Consider the following 18,004-nt stretch of genomic DNA (forward strand, 5'->3'; position numbering starts at 1 on the left):
TTTTCACTTCCTTTCTAAAATGCACAGAATGCAGAGTGTTATTAGACTGCAACATTCATTATCAGTTTGAAGTGGGTCTGTTTGGTGTTCCATGTTTGGTCATCCTTTCCTCTACCCTCCCTGTTTTCACTATGGAACTAGTACACACAGGCCACAGCCACGAGTAGGATGTGCTGTACCAGCAAGTGCTGTATTCTGTCCTCTGTGAACCACAACGATGCTACTGGCAGCGAGTGGCAGCCTTTTGTAGTGAAACGTCTCATGGCATTTGATGAACTTCCAAGACACTGTAGACGAAGAGATACTTGGCTTTCATGATGTGCTGCTTAGTTTGTTTGTATTGTTTAATGTTTTTACTAAGTGGTTTAAATATTCTGGTTCAGTGTTGTGCTGTGTTCAGAAGCAACACTATCAGTAGTGTCTCTGGGAGGTTTTCTGTGTAAGGGACCAGAGAGTGGTGGGCCCCAAAGGAGAATACTTGCTGTTTCTGTTATGTGTTGTCTTCATGATATCAAAATATTTTGGTTTCCAAACTTTCAAAAGCTTTAGGATTGATGTGGTCAATTACAGGGATTGCTAAGTCATATCCCTCTTGTATAGTGCCTCATGCTTTCTATTCACAGTGAATTATTTCTGTACTGCAGTCATGTTTGCTTTTACCTAAGAAGCTGTTAAATACCAATACTTTATCAAAATAAAGCAAAACAGTCATCCAGCTGATTTTTATATTTTAGTCAAAAGCCAAGCTTTGGCATTAATTTTCTTGTTAGGTTTATAAAACAGTGCCTACAAAATACCAAAAAGTTGCTCATAAATACTATATTTCTATGTCTCTTAGCAGTTACGTAGCTCAGCCCTCTACCACCCTTCTGCTAGAAAATTCTCATGAGGAAGTAATGGAAGGAGACAGTAAGTTAAATGACTGAAGGGTCAGTTCAAGTTTTTATGTTTTCTTTTCTGATTTGTAATAATTTTGCATAAGCAATGCTTACTTCACTGTGTAGTACAGTATATGCGTGAATTCAATGTCTTTTTTATGCATTTCACACTACAGTATGTTTGAAGTAGTATATGTTGAAGATTTCTCTATTATAAAATGGAGTTTTATTTTGTATTTCTGGTCAACTTTTCTAATTTGTATTTCTGTTTCAAGTTGTGGGCAGCATATTTACACAGGCTCACTTAGGTGATTTATCTATTAGATGGCTTTTGAGCTTCTTTTCCATTTTTTCTCTTTAATTGCACTTAAAGCCACATACAGGAAGAAAGTGAAGATGACATTTTTCCAAGTGCTTATTGTTAGTGCTAAGAGTACAGGGCCAGATTGTTTTATATACATGACAACACCATGCAGAAATTGGTTCTGAGGTGGTATTAGCTGTGATAAGAAAATTTAAGGAGTGTCTCAGTACCACTTGTGCTTAAGTGCTTTCTAATCCTGTATTTTTAAAAGGAACTGCTTTTTAAAAAGAATTTTTAAAAAGCAACCACAGGCTGGCTGCAGTTCAGCCGCTTCCTGTTTGCACAGCTGATCGAATTTTTCCCAAAGGGTAAGAGCAATTCACACACACAAACACGAGGTTTGCACGAGATGTCTGAGCTGGCTTTCCATGAGTTTTGGTCATTAAAGATTTGCAGTTACACAGTTGAATGTTAAATAGAAAGGGAATCTTGAGGAAATGCATGAGCCTCACATGTAATCATTCCACTGCAGTTCCTAGTGGCTACAGATATTTTTCTGTCATGAATTCCATTTCTCAGACTTCATTGGCACATATACATCATCTTTTTTTCATATGAAATTTAGTGACCCTGTTTGCACTGTTAAACCCTTCATCTTCCCAAGTGTCACGTACGTGAAGAGGTCCAAAATGTGGATGAGATTTAGCTTAGTACATGCTTTCAGATAACTTCAACAGTTTGAACAGATGGTCAAAAATATTTTTGTTTAAGAGCTACTTAATTCATTCATCTTAGTCAAGAGGAAACCTTGTGAATAAATAAGAGTAAGGTCAAGACTGTTTTTCAAAGCTACCCTGAAGTATTTTGAAGCTTTTTTCTCCCTAAACTGGATAGAAATTATGCATCCATGATCTAGAAGAAATCTAAGCTTGTACTGTTTCTTAGAACTGTAAAACTCTTCAAGAAGAATCCGCATCATCACTGAGTTCCTTGGGTTCCGTCAGCATTAAAAATTACTGCAGTGGGTTCCTTCAGTAGGTATACACATTTAATTACAAAAGCTGAATAATTTTGCAGTAGACTGGCATAATTCTTGAAGAGGTTCCCTTTGTTTCCCATGATACAGGATTTATTCTAAGAAAACCACTGAAATCAGTGCAGATATTTCCCCTGCATCATCAGGGGTTTTGTTCTAGGCCTGTATTATACTCTTGCATTTGAACTGGGAAATACAGCAGTTGATTATAATAGCAAGATCTGGGGATTTGTTTGCTTTTCTTCACTGGCACCATGCCTGTTGTGCAGATTCTAAGTTACCAGAGAGGGACGCAGCCAGGTGCCAAGATGCGTGGTGCATTTTTTGCAGCTTAAGAGCTCAGTGACTATTTCTGCAACATTTTAGTTATATGCTGAAGTAATTATTTCAGCATTTTGAGACTGAGGAGCCTTATCTTCTGCGGGATCCATGACCTGTTCAGGAGAGCAGGAGACCTCCACGCGGGAACTGGCAAGAGGCCCTGGGAGCCTTGAGAGGCTGATTCTCCTGGCTCTGTCATGATAGATCAGAACAGTTCTGATATTTTACAAAACCCAATTTCTCTACGCATGGAGGAACCAGTTTTCCAAAAAGCAGTAGACCAGCCATCTCTGCCTCCAAAATACTATGTTATTAAAATAACGTAATTACCTAATGAACTAACTATTGGTGTTTTTCTTCTTTTTCAATATGAAGTTTTCCGGGTGCTGTGTTTATGCCAAGACGTACTTAATACAAGCCATGTTTTTCATTTCTAATCATTAAATAACAGTAATGCAGTAGAACAAACCTGCTGTTTCCTGTTGCTTCCTGTGTTTGTATTTTGCACTTGACCCTTGAATTAAGAAGCCACCCTTGTCTACGTATCATCAGTTTCACTGGATTTTCATAATTCATTTCACTTTGGCATTTACATGTTCTTGCGGTTTGCTTTGGCTACTCTGGTCCGCATTATCATAGTGTCCGCTGCTTGTGTAGTTGCTTTGGGGTTCCATCTCTAGAGGGGAATTTTTGAGTTGCCAAAAAATATTTTTTTGATGTTTGGAAAACATTAAAACACTTACTTTCACACATTACTTTTCCTATGCAGATGAGCTGTACATCACCAAAATTCCACTCACCTCCTCATGTAAGGGCTAAATTTGGAAGTAAACATTATTCAGATCTCTTTTGTAGGACTATGCATGGCTGAATTTCATTTATTATATTTTGATGAATACATTCTTTTAAATTCAGATCTAGCCTTCCCTCAAATCTTAACATAATACAAAGCAACATTATAATACAGAACCATACCTCTAGGTACAAATACAAGCATTGTAATTTCCTTCCAGGTGTTTTCTGTTTTCTCACAGAGCTCTCTTGAGCCCAGGAAGAAATGCTCCTAGTGATGTTTAACAGTACAGTCACTATAAATAAGCTCTCCTTCCAATAATGTTACCACTATACTGCACGGCGGATGGTAGCTCATTATTGAGAAAGCATTCGTCTATAGGAGCAGCCTAAGGGATTTCATTTAGGTGTTTCTGCACCTTCTCCATAATAGTTGCCGTTTCTGGAATAACCTTCTCCAACAGATTTCAACATATCAACCAAGTAGGAGTAGGTATCTTTCTCTCCTGAATAACCTGGGCAGGCGTTACAAGTCTTTAAGCCTCAGATTGCTGGTAAGTGAACTTCAGCTTACCAGCTAATTTTAGAAGAGCCAATGTTTATTACATACAGGGAATATAGTTCTGTAAATTTATATATACACTAGGAAAGTGCATTACTAATTTATTGACTCTGCAGATCCAAAATATATGCAGTTCAAGCAGCAGTCCTGCAAGGAAAAAAGACCCGAATTGTAAATACGGGGACACCTGCTGCTGCCCTTACATTGCAGTTACCCCTCTGGGGAACCCATTACCTATCAGTCTTTGAAACTACTTATCTGCATCTCACCCATTATGACTAATTCTTGTAGAGTATGGCCAGTAAAACTTACTAGCAGCAGTGGTTTCCTGTCTCATTTCTTTAGGGACTTTCTTTTCAAGATTTTTTTCTTAAACAGGACAAGTGGTTTCAGAGAGTGGGCAAAAAAGGCTATACCTTACCTTGTTGATCATGGAGAAATTTGTACCTTAGGAAGACTTCATGGGCATGGAACCTATATTCAGATTTGGAAAGAATATTCCCTAAGAAAGGTAAAGGTATTGTCTTTTTGTTTTGATAAAAGTAATAATTCTTAATAATTAGCTTGCGAAGTTAAGGCTTAGTTTGATTAATGTTTTCTTTTCTTATTTATATGAGTAAACTCAGTGAGTTAAATAGGACTGTATGACTACAGTTGATACACAAAAGTAATTTCAGGAATCCATCCTCATGCTGTACTAATTTCTAACCTTTAAATACCCTTTAAATAAAGTAGTTGAAATAAACCAGTTAAATTAAGGGAGTTTTTCCTTTGGCTGTGAATTAATTTGGGTATTAGCCAGCATTTGTTAAAATCACATTCAAAGTAAAGAGTTACATATTCCTTGTGGACTGTGTAACCGAGATGGAAAACCTGTATACTGTTTAGATAATGTTATACTTCCTTAGACTACATTTTCAACCTCAGTAACATGAATGTTTTTTGTTCATTTTTTCCAGAGAGAAGAGGATCCCGGACATTTCTTCTTTTCCATTTAAAAATTGCTGAAAAACTACTAAATAAATTATTTCTGTTTCTCAAAATAAACAGTTTGCTACCTGCTTTCTTGTGCAATCCTTTTAGTACCCAAGATGCATGAGGCATGTATGTCTGATTGCTTACATGTGTGACACAATGTAAGGAGAGCAGTATGGTAAGGACTACCCTTGTCAAATACTGGCATTTATTGCTGAATTCAGGGAGTTTCTCATTTATCTTGGCTGTTAGAAACTTGTGTCCTGGCATCTGATGGGCAGGGAGATTCAGAGATTCTACCTAAACACTGAATTTCTCCTTAGAGTCAAGTGGAGAGGACTGTACAAGGAGTGCTTCAGAGAACTTGACTGGAACGCCAGCTTTTCTTCATAGGCAGGTTGGGCACCAGTGTGAGGATGATTTAGTGTTCAAGAGGGCAGAAAGCCAATTGCTAGGAAGCACTAGGCCCAGGGTGAGTCTGTAGTGTATTTAACTCAATAAGTATACTTATCAATATACTTACCTGATACTTAACTCAGGTCTCCAGCATGAGGGTTTAGGCACTTGTCCAGGAGCTGGGAGATCCAGCCTGTTCAGCAGCACCTAAGCACCACTTCTGCTGCCTCTACGCAATGTAGGGCCATGGTGGCGAGGCTGAATGTTTACTTGTAGATCCTTGAAGAATTTTTTGCACAAGAGGCATACTTACCTTTGTCTTTGTGTAGCAAGCACAAGAATTTTCATCTTTTTTCACTTTTGAATTGTATTTTCTGGAAACAGGGTTCCTTTTTTCTTTTTTTCTGTCTGCTGTTAGAAAATTGTGCTATTCCTTCTGCATTACTGAATTATTGCACTAGAATGCTGAAATCATGCAATTCAGTTGGAAGATTCATGGGATGTGATTACTTTTTCCAGAGTAAATTCTAAAAGCTGGAGGTCACAGGAGACATACACAATTTATTATTATGGTTTATATTTTGCTTTGGGTGAATATACTTTATTTCACTGGGAATATGGTAGGTGTGAAAAGTTATTTGCCCTTTTATATAGGGGCATATACTGTTTATTGCTAATATTTTCCTTTCTTACTTTTTAATGTCTACCAAAAGCGTTGTAAATGTGTTGTCCATATTTAAATAAATAACTTTTGCTCATAATAATATTTTAGAAGCTTGACATTGACCCCCCTACAGCATCAGCTCTTCAAAGAGAGATGCACATGCCAAATTTTATGCACTATGAGTAATCCCATTGTCTTCAAAGGAACTGCCCAATGCATGAAGTCACTTAAGCCTTTTTAGGAGCAGGTCTAATTTTTTATGGTGTTGAATACTAAGAGATTGACATTGTTATCTTTATTTTGAAGGGGCAAGTGAAATGTTTGTTAGATGCAATCCACTCACTTCCCAGGAAAACTTGTAAAAACTTAACTTTGCAAAGGTAATGGAGAGTGGTACATATCTACCAGCTTCACCATGTCTTCCTGACAGCGTCATTTCTGCGTACCATACACCAGCTCACATTTTTTTGCAAGGTTTTTTTTTATACATGGGCAAATACACACACGCGTGCGTGTGCGCAAACACACACAGCCTCCTTGGTGAACTGTGCTGTTGCTGTCTCTTCCTTTGATTGAGATGCAATACTGGGGCCTGGGCTCTGGCCACTTGTATTGCAGTGATAGCCTTCTAGCCATGTTTTACCTAATGTATTCCTAGTGCAACTGGCCATTGCATTCATTCTTGGAAATGGCCATTTCTCAAAAGTGAAAAAAATTACTCCTGTGTGAATCAACCATTCTTGCTGGACATGACCTAAAAAAAACCCCAAGGTCACCTTGAGGACAATCAAACATTGGAGCGGGTTGCACAGGTGGCTTATGTAGTCTCCATCTTCGGAGGCTCTCAGTCTGACAAAGTCCTAATCAAGCTGGTCTGAACTGAGTCTTGACCCTGCTTTGAGTGGGACGTGGGCCTCAGTAACTTCCAAGGCTCCTTCCAGCATTTCCGTGATTCTGCATTAGGGTATAACTTCAGGCAATGGTGTAGAACAGCAGTTGCCAGATTTTTCCGTTGGTAACACCATTTCCAGATCTGAGATTAATTTTTGCAGGGGGAATTTTCACAGAGGTTTCAACCCCAAACCTCAGCACCGCAGCCCCTTGCTTGGGGAATTTCAGAACTTACAGTATTGTGTCTCCTGTGTGAAATTAAGCAGGATTTATTTATCTAACATGTTTTCATGCCTAGCACTTGCAGCCCAACAAATAGTGTTTAAATCGGAGCCTCTTGAAGAGGGCAGTTGAACGTATGGTGAAGTATATGGAGGTTGGGGAACCACTGAAAGGAGGTGGCTGACCTTGGATTGGGAACAGTAGGAGTGGGAGCCTATGCCTGCAGGAAGCCCACATGCATTTCTTGGAGCCTTTACTAACAGGCAGCAGACTCAGCAGCTCCTAGCTTCCATACTTTGCCTTCAGTCCTTCTTTCCGTACTGTTTAGATTCGTTGTAAAGAGTGTTTTGAGCATAGCCCCTTCCTTTATCCCTCTCCCTACCTTGGCTATCTTCTCACAACCATGTAATCTCTTTCATTCCCCTAAAGTATGCCCTTTGTACCACAGTACTTCCTCCACGTCATTCTTCTCCATTTATGTAGTACTTAAACTGATGGGATGAGATGGTACAGAATGGAACATGTGAAAAAAACTTAGCTGTCAAGGGATTTTAATTTTTCAAGTGGCATAACCCAATCAATTATATTACACAGCTGACTAAGTAATTCTGCGTTGATCATTTCATCTTCTTTGCATGTCCAAAAAATATAGTGAGATGTCTCTCATACCTTATCCATGAGACTAGTTTTGTGGACTTCTAGAAGCTACTTACGTGCACAGTGAGCAGGATAAAATGTATTTATGTACAGCTGTTGAAAACATCTGATGTAGTGCTCCTGTGATCATCTAATAGTATCGAAAAAAGGGAAGCTAAGCTTCCTAGTATGCATCTTTATACTCAAGTTGGTATAAGATAAAGTATACTTTATAATATATTAACATCAAGGACTTTTTTCCCAATGTAGTAATTATTTCTGCACAGCATTAGCACAGGGTTACTTAGTCTCTTAAAAATTATTCAAAAAGAACATTTCCTGGGAGTGGAGGTAAGTATTACTGAAGACAGGATTTGTTCTTAGGTATTGCTAGTGATCTTTTTCTGAAACCGTGTTGAACTTCATATTCTGGCATGCAGTTAACACATTTGTGTAGGTGGACCTAAGGACCTTCAGACTTTGAACTTACTGAGATTTTACTCTGAGCATCAGAACTAAAAATCTCGCAGGAAGCCCATGACATTTAATGCAGAAAAATTGAGTTTAGTATTCCAGCCACCAATAACGATGGCAGGTTAGTTATCTTACTATTTTTTTTGCCTTTGATATGGATGCACACGTGTGCAAATCACAGATACATGTCCATCCTGAGCCACCTTTTCATTATTGTTTGGAACTGGCAAAAGATTATTTTGGAGATGATGACCTTGCTCTCTGGTTTTTTTGGTTTGTCTCCTGGGCTTACGAGAATGTAGCTATCAAGGAGAGTGGAGGGATAGATTGTATTTATGGGCTTAAGCCTAGACAACATTGAGAAGATGACCAATCTGCTCAGCTGTAATAATGTCCCCTAAGCTCTTCAAAAGATTTTCCTTACAGCATCTTACTCTATTGTCTTTTCCCACACAATTGAACAGTTACGCCATATGCAATTAAACTGCGGAGTCTTGGGAAAAAGCTGCATTTCATGGTGGCTGAGTGATTATACGAAAAAGAAACTTCCTAAACTGCTTTAGAATTTTCAGGTGAAATAAGAATATTGGTAGAAACTTTTTATATTTATGAATATAAAGTTAAAAGCAAATACATTTTTTTATATTGCATGATCCAATGTCAGAGCTATGATTTTTAACACTGTTACAGCCTTTTTCTAATGCTACTTACCTATCAGGAGGACATTGTAAAATAAAAAAATACATCTGCTGTGCCTTCTTGAAAGTGTGCGTTAAGTAGGGCCCTCACAGCTAGAGTGAGCTGTGTGTGAGAACAACTTGTTACTCCCCCATCCTCATCAGATCTGCATGTTGAGATCCAGCTATGTGTTACTGCCATTTTTGATAACAAACCAGCTTAGTTATTGACATGGCGCTTTTCTTTTTCATTTTATTCCTGATTGGCACAGATTGCAGTAGAGGAGAAACAGGTCCATACTCTACTATGATGGGATCAAACACCTTCATGGTGTTAAATGCCAGGTTAAATGCAAGGTAAAATGCTGGCATCACCTAAGAAGGAGCATTCACAAAAGCTAAGTCAAACCTAGTGGTGGTCTTGCTTGGCAGCCTCTTGTGAATGAAGAGAGACAGGTTCCTCCAGGCAGTAGCTAAATTAGTCTTTTGCTTTGAATCATTATCTGGAAGGGTCTTCCTGTCTTCTCCATTGTCTGGACCGTTTTCTAGATGAATGAGCTGATGCTATGCTTTGTGAGTCAAGTCCTGTGCCTGAGAAGGTTAAGCTAAATTCCCCTGTCGAGTAACTCTACCAGAATTGGTGGCATTCACTGACAGTTGAGTATGGCTCAAACATATTAGAAGATACCGTTTGAATAAAATTGCATTGTAACCCCACTGCCCCCACTTCAATCAGTTATAAGAAATCCCACTGACTTCACTGAGGATAGGGTTTCACCTCAAGGGTCTTGGGAGTTACATGGCATATAATGAAAGTCATGTCAGTTTAACAAATATGCAAATAAAATATTAGACTAGCATCAGTAAATAACAAAACATTGAATAAGAATGGGACACCATGCTTAGCTATCCCAATAAATTAGAGATCTCTCACAACTTACCAGGCAATGGGAGCAGCTTAAAAAAATGTTTAACAGAGGAAAAACAAACAAATTCCTGTAAAATGACATTTGCTTTCTTTACTGGGCTGGGCAGCCCCATTTTTGAAGTAGCTTCCAATGAAGCTGTTCAGTCCAAACTGGAGTTGTGAAGCTCTCCAGACTTTTCACTGAAGCAGTGGCAACAAACAGAGTACAGAGTTAGTCTGTAAGTGATCTGTCCAACATAAATGTAAATGTTAAGACATTTTGATTTGTTTCCTTTTTTAGTTATAAAATAAATATATATTCGATCGTTGTTGTGTATATACAATTTTGGCAGAAGTCACCTTAGCTTTCAGGTCTCAGTGAAGAGAACTGAAGAGAACTATTCACAGTTTATTTGGTAGTAGCAACTGATACATGAATCCAAAAATAATCATTATGGATGATTTGTATGAATACTTGTTGCTGTCTTCCCAAGTATTCATCGTGCTGATTCCTGGGAGAAATGAACCCATGTATGTCACAGGAAACTAGGTTTCATATTGGCAGAGTCTACTGAGCTTAGGGACACCCAATTCAAAATATTTCTGCTTATGAGAAACGCACCATGCTGCTTTGCCTTTTTTTCCCCCATGGGAACATTTTCACATAGGAATCTACTTTGTCTCCTGGGAAATCGTACAGTAAATCTTTGGTACTAGGAGCTGTAATTTTTTATATGCATCCCTTCATGGGCAGGGTTCGGAGTGCATGTAATTAGCAAAAACAAGAGAGTCAGTGAGCATTTTTCATGTGACACATGGCTGTAAATACACAAAAATAACCTAAATGAGAAGCTGTGTAACATTAGAGTGCTTTAAGCTCTCCTCTGAGGTTGAAGTTAGATCATTTTAAAACAGTCTTCAAAAGTGATTTTAAAGAATTTGCAGGGCTTACTTTACATGCTGTCTTGGGTAGCATCATTTATTCTATCAACTATGTTTAAATTGGCTGTATTTTTAGAAAAGAATCCTCACTGAATCACTTTTTAAAACAAAACAATTTTTGTACAGTCCTCAGCATGTAGATTTCTGTAGGTCACAGGAGAGGTTTACACCTCAACATTTTATCAAAGAACTGGTAAATGCATTTGATTTGCTTGCATATGAGAAGTAGTTGGTCAAATAAGGAGTCCTCTGTTAATCCAAAAGGATTAGGGTTTTTTGCCTGCCTATTAATTTTTTACATTTTATTTATTGTTGTCAAACGACATAATATTTTATTATTTCTTTTCATGATTTGTATTATTAAGAGAACAGTACCACCACTCTCTTCCAGTGAGCTGTTCTCGATCTGAATTGTAGGCTGTGTTCAGAACTGGAGGAAGCTCGGTGTTCTTGAGCAATTCTCAATTCAAGAGAACATGCCTTCTTCCTATGGGTCTCATTTTAGGAAGTTTTTAAAGGTAATATCAGAACACTGTAAAATATATTCCTTTTGTTCTACCTGCCAAAACATGAAAATATGATCTTTCTCTTTGAAGAGGGTGTTTTGATAATGGTCATTGTTCTTTGAGCAAGTAATACTATTCTAGCTTTCACAAGTTTTTCTATCTTACTTTCATGTATTGCTAGAAAATATAATTGTATAAGAACATAATTTGTTTACTGGGTCAAGACAAAATTCCTTTTAGCCCAACAACCTGTCTCTGATGATGGCAAAAAGCAAATGCTTAGGAAGGAGTGTTAAAATAGACAAGCGTATGGTGTTACTTCCTTTGATAAACCTTTTCACCCTCCAGCAGCCTGTGGCTTAAACATGTCCTGAGAGAAAAATTGCATCGCTATCTGTGTATTTAATAATCCTTGCTATACTTTTTCTTCCATTACTTTGTCTGATTGCTTTCTTGATCCACAGTATTTGTTTCTTCCATAATACTGTATGACAGCGAGTTCCACCATTTAATTGCACATTTTGTAAAAAACAATGTTACAGTTTCAAATGTAGAATTAAATTTTCATAGTGATAAATACAGTTAACACACCAGATTCTGTCCTGGTCAGTCACACTTTAATTCAAGAGTGTTAGCTGGGAGGGATACAGTTGACTAAATGCTTGTATGTCTTTAAGATTCAATTTTTTTCTACCGTATCCAATGAGTAGGCTTTGTTAGTAAGGATTAAAAACATTGCCTTCAGCTACATCTAACTTTTTTCTATTTAGAATAATATTTAACTGGGATGAACGTTAGATTTCACCTAAATGCACCTTTCAGCATTTGCACATAACATCCTCAGCTACTGTATAGTGGATATCAGGTCCGTCAGCTTTACAGAGTTTAGGTCACAGTTGCTTAGGATATTGTTCTCAGAGAGGTAATTAAACCAAAATACGTATTTCTTGCTGACATTTCCAGATCAGGTTCGTTCTAAAACTTCGAGGTAAATAGTTTTGCCTGGGGGCTTGTGAAGACATGCAGGCTGAGCTGTCTAATAGACATGGAGGGCTTAATGGTCATGTAAAGATACAGTAAAATAAAATTGATATAATTTGAAATGTTTATTTTCCAGAGCTCCTTTTGTAGGTTAAATGCACAGCAGTGACTTTTCTCTCTGTTATACAGAGGAGCCAATATACTGTTATACACCACACAACTTCACCCGCGATCAAGCCTTGTATGCCAGAGGATATTGTTGGACAGAATTAAAAGATGCCTTGCCAGGAGTTGATGCCAGCCACTGGCCCTCCTTGTTTGAGCATAAGTTCCTACCTTATGCACTGCTGGCTTTTGCTGGGATAATGTACATTCCAGCTCTGGGCTGGGAATTTCTGGCCTCCACCCGACTGACTTCAGAGCTTAATTTTTTGCTTCAGGAGATTGATAACTGCTACCACCGTGCAGCTGAAGGGCGGGCACCAAAAATAGAGAAACAGATTCAGTCCAAAGGCCCAGGGATCACCGAGAGAGAGAAGAGAGAAATCATTGAGAATGCGGAGAAGGAAAAAAGCCCTGAACAGAACTTGTTTGAGAAATACCTGGAAAGAAGAGGACGAAGTAACTTTTTAGCTAAGCTTTACCTTGCGAGACATTTGTTCATCATCTTTTTAAGCATCATACCAATTACATACTTATCCACCTACTATGCTACACAGAAGCAAAATGAATTTACATGTGCACTAGGAGAGCCTCCAGACAAAACGAGCAGCTCCAAATTGCACATCAGAGTGAACTGTAAACTGCCATCTGTCCAGCTCCAGCGGATTATTGCTGGTGTAGATATCGTTCTCCTCTGCTTCATGAACTTGATAATTCTCATCAACTTAATTCACCTCTTCATATTTCGCAAGTCCAACTTCATATTTGATAAACTGAACAAAGTTGGAATAAAGACCAAGAAACAGTGGCAGAAGTCCCAGTTTTGTGATATCAATATTTTGGCCATGTTTTGTAATGAAAATCGGGACCACATAAAATCACTGAACCGTCTGGATTTTATTACAAATGAAAGCGATCTGATGTATGACAATGTGGTACGCCAGCTGCTTGCAGCGTTGGCCCAGTCCAATCATGATGCCACTCCAACCATGCGTGACTCAGGGATCCAAACGATAGACCCAAGCGTTGATCCAGCAGACATTGATGCTAATGAGCAGCTCATCATTAAGAGACCAAGGAAGAAGATGAAATGGATCCCCACTACCAATCCCCTTCCTCAGCCATTCAAGGAACAGTTAGCCATTATGAAGGTTGAAAACCATAAACCTGAAAAACCGAAGCCTGTGCGGAGAAAAACAGCAACAGACAGCCTTATAGCTCCTTTGTTAGAGTCCACTGCAAAAACCTCACAGCAATCGTCTGCTCATAAAACCGAGCCAAACGCCATCCCAAGCACAAGCAGTGAAAAAAAACACACACGACACTTTTCCTTGGATGTTCATCCGTATATACTTAGTAGCAAAAAACCCAAGCCAGAGATTCAAGCCATCCCCTCGATGCCTACGTCAAAAAGCCAAGAGGGTGGATTTTTAAACCAGGAAGAGAATGTCGTAGTACACGTTACCTCCTCTCTTAAAGGTACAGTATGCTATAATGCCCGTACCACCTCCACAGACCATAATTTGTGTAGCGATCTTCAGAAACTCAAAGCTTATCTATCTGAACTGTTTGACCTACCTTGCTAGATTTTGGGATAGCTAATAATCTTAGGGCTCGCAGGCCTCAGAAATAGGGGTTCTCTCTCTTTATCAGCTATATGGAGGGTAAGCGTTATTAGAGGTAGAGCAGTACGAAATAGCCTACAGGCTGTTGGTGCAGGTAATTTTTCAAATGTAAGCAGATTTTCACAATTACAAACGTGGTCATGCCTTGCCAAGCAAATGAGGAGGGTTTGTCCTCCATGATACCCTTTGTGCTCCACCAGCACCTGGCACATTTCAAACCTGCCTTATTTTCAAGTCATATGGAAACTGCCATGGTAGATGACCAGTAATCTGACCAGTAATAGCCACTTATTAGGAGTGTGTGAGAAACTGTGCTAATGGCAGTTAAAGCTCCCTGTAGAAAAAATTCTCTTCACCACATCTTAGGGGATGTGTTTGTCACCTAGGAAATCACAACTCAGGTCACTGATACTGTTCTTCACACAAGAGACGTTTTAAATTGCCCTTTGTCTCATGTGGACCAGAGGATGGATGGTCTGAAGTGTAGGTGCTGGTCGGGGATTCAGGAATTCTGCCATTCCCTTCCCGGGTGGCCCCACAGGAGGTGCTCTTTCTGTGCCTCAGTTCCCAGTGTTTGTCTTGGAAATCCTGTCCCTTTCTTACCTCAAAGGAGTGTTTCAAATATATCAATAATTTTTAGCTGCTAGAGTGATGGGGAAAGCCATGTGACCACTAAGAAAAGTGATAGATCGGTAGATAAACTGATAGACAGATAGGTATCTTCTTGTTTATTTTTGTAAGCTACTGACATAAGAAAGAAGCTCTATGCAGTTGAAGTTACAGAAAGATTTGTATGTACTTAAAGCAATGGCTCTCATCTCATTACAAGCTAAGACCTCCCTCTGGGCTTCGACAGACTGACAGCTACCGTCACCCCACTGCCCAGCAAAGAAGTGATTTGAGGTATAAAAGTTTCTGTCACTTCCAAATCCTTATGCTCCTTAGAGCCCTCCAACTCCCCAATGTGCATGTGAGCTATTCTACAGCATTCCTTATCCAGTCACCTGCTCTGATTTCAACTCCTCAAAACTACTGGGGCTTTCTGGTCTCAATTACTTTCATCTAAATTAGTGCTTGAATATTTTAAGGGCAAAAAATAATTACTGTAGTTTTGGGGCTCTGTTACTCCCCATTCCCATTAAAAATTTTCAGCTTTGCTTTTGAGTTAGACCTACATTGCAGTCCATCAGGTAAGGTAGACTTATAATTTCTGGAAAGAGACATCAGTTAATGTTAAATTGCTGAGTTCTTTCTAAAGACAAGTGGCTTACAATGTGTAACCACTATTTTTTTCCATTGAAAATATCAGTGCTTTTTGTATTCCATCCTTTGGATTTCAACATTCATAACGTTTGTCAAAGCATTAAATCATAACATTTATAAAACACCTGCCAGACTGTAGAGGAGAATAAAAGGTACTTTTCAGTTGTTTTTTGTTCCTTTTACAAAAATACCATTCACGTAAGGAAGCATGAGCATGCGTAAAAAAGAGTGAGATTTACAAAACCCATTTGTTGTTTGTCCTACTTCCCTGAGCTTACAACCCTGTTGTTTTGAAACAGTCCTGTTGGATTTCTCAAAGGGTCCCAAGAAAATTCATTTTTGAGTCCACTCCTGCTCCCACTGAAATCAATGGCAAAACTGCCAGTGACTTTTATTGGTTCGGGACACTGCTCTGTGACGGAAGGGTGAAAGACTACCTGTCTTTTAACTGGCTGCTTTGTTTTCTTCTAGACACCCCTCATCCTGCAAAAGAGATCCTGTACCCATCTGAGACATGCAGAACTGTGCCTGCTGCCGGGGCTTTTGTCACATGTAACCACAACCATATAGCCACAACTGCTGTTGCAACGAGTATGACTTTGAACCAAGTCAAGCCAGAGCCAACACCTGCACTGAACTGCAACCCAGCCCACCCTTTGCTGCACATCAACACACTGTACGAGGATCACGAGGAGGAAGTTTCAAACATGATAGACAATGGTATTCACTCACCAACTGACACCGGGGAAATTCTCTCCATCCCTACCCCAAAGCAGATAAGGTTGGCAGCATTTGATGAACCAATGGCCATCGTGAGCTCGGTGGAGTACTGAAGACCCCGGGCTGCACAGCTGCACCCTCGTGGCCAGGCCCCAGACCACTGCAGTGCGGACCGTGGTCCCCCCAACAATGCAATTCACTGCATGAGCATGGAGAGTTTTCACACAGACTATAGCTTTTGGTAATAACACCAAATGGTTTTTCAGGATCACATCATGAGCACTGTCAGTCATGTGCAAAATAGAATAAAGAAAATCTGGTGGAAATAGACCTTTAACACCAAGATAACCATTAGCTCTAGCTCTAAACTATAGCTTCCTTATTTGAATGGGGATTAGCACAATTTATGAACATTAAGAGTCTGATGGCATGCCACAGTAATTTTAGTGAGTGTTTAAATCCTTTGCATTCAGAATCACTGATTAAAGTTAAAACAACATGGAGGTGAGGTATACTTTTTTAATGGCAGCAGTCAAATCAGAGTTCTTTTCTAAGCAGAGAGGGTTTTTTTTCAATTCAGGATTATGAAAAAGTTATATGCAAGCAAAATTTTTGTTTGTTTGTTTCTTTAGCTCACTAATGTTGGGCTTGATGGAGACTTAGCTGAAAGGGCCTTACTACCACCAGCATTTAAGTGCAAAAAGATTGATACACTCGATCTCTTGCATTTATAAATGAAAATACCTGAGGTATGCCCCGCCCTTTAACACGCTTATATGTTTGATGGAAGATGATGAAATGAAGAGTTTATTTTTTTAAATATATTTTACCATGGGGAAAAATTAGTTTAATAACTTTTCAAACCAGGTGTTGCTTTTAACAAAACATGTAGAAGAGAGTCATTGTAGCTGCTTATTTTTTCATAGTGTATTTATGAACCAGGTTAGAAACTTTCATGGGTGCTTCACTGATACGAAAAATCTTACGAAGGTCATTACAAAATATCTTACAAAATATGAAACCAGCAAAACCGTTTTCAAATAAAACACAGTTAAAGAAGTCTATGAATTTAGGTCTGCGGACTTGGCTAGTCCTTGATTCAGCAAACGCTTAAGGCCATGGATGGCACTGAAACGACTCATATTAAGCACACACTGAAATGGCTTTGCTGGATCTGGGCTCTAGTGCAGGCAGACAATAATCCTGCAGTATGTGCTATCACTGATTCAATATTTGCCTTCCTTGGCTCAAAGCACATCTTCATTCCCATCTTCCTATAACTACAGTATGTGTGTTTTAATAGAAAACTCTAGTATAACTAAAACATCTATTAAAAGTATATCATGCAATAACCATTCTCAGCAAAATTATAGTGAAACAAAAAGTGACTGTGTTAAAATAATACTCCTAGCTGCATTCAGAATTATGGACTATGTGTGTTTGCTTCAAAATTATGTATAATGGTAGAAAAAATATGCAGCACAAATATGGGGCGGAAATCTTGAATTTATTTTTAATTTATTACCTCAGACATGGATATATGATACCAATATTTAATGAAAATAGCACTGAAAATAAATACCTATTATTCTGAATAGTTTAATGTGTACTACTTCCTAGCTTAGTTATGTACAAGTGGGATTTTATTATAAGCAGTAGGCAGGACATATAAAGCCACCATTCCTCCCTACATTACTTCAGTTATGCCCAACCTTTTTGGCCTGAACAGCCAAATACCAAAAAGGCAGCAAGCCACAGGACACGTATTGCAGACAGGGGAGGGGGTGTTGGGGATGGCTGAAGGACCTGGTGTAACACCCTGAGATCTCGGTGTGGCGGGGGGAAGCGTGGAGCCGATGGGGGACCTGGAGCTCGGTCCAGGGCAGCTGGGAGATGATGGCTGCAGTGGCTCCTGCTGCCTTGTCTCCTTCCAGCCCTGGTGACATTGATGTTCCCCCACAGCCTGCAGCAGAGCTGTCTGCGTGAGGCAGGCGTGGGATGAGCAGGGATTTGAGCAGTTTATACTCTGCCTGTGGCTCCAGGGCCGTAGGTTGGTCACCCTTCTTCTAA

The 18,004-nt window shown here is 39.1% G+C and overlaps 1 protein-coding gene across 2 annotated transcripts in view; it reads left to right on the top strand.

Annotated features, from left to right (window-relative positions):
- The window catches only part of PANX2 (pannexin 2), a 24,711-nt gene extending 7,221 nt beyond the window's left edge, over window positions 1-17,490 (top strand). The window contains exons 3-5 of one of the 2 annotated variants that reach the window (XM_075492754.1): window positions 12,354-13,805; window positions 14,781-14,854; window positions 15,686-15,755. In XM_075492754.1, the coding sequence (XP_075348869.1) occupies window positions 12,354-13,805; window positions 14,781-14,812 (1,484 nt within the window). In that variant the 3' untranslated portion in view covers window positions 14,813-14,854; window positions 15,686-15,755. Of the gene's footprint in view, window positions 1-12,353; window positions 13,806-14,780; window positions 14,855-15,685 lie in introns of both variants that reach the window. The other variant, XM_075492745.1, reaches the window with a different exon arrangement.
- Window positions 17,491-18,004: the final 514 nt, after the last annotated feature.

This window comes from Mycteria americana, chromosome 1 (assembly GCF_035582795.1).
Source record: "Mycteria americana isolate JAX WOST 10 ecotype Jacksonville Zoo and Gardens chromosome 1, USCA_MyAme_1.0, whole genome shotgun sequence".
Taxonomy (NCBI): Eukaryota; Metazoa; Chordata; class Aves; order Ciconiiformes; family Ciconiidae; genus Mycteria; species Mycteria americana.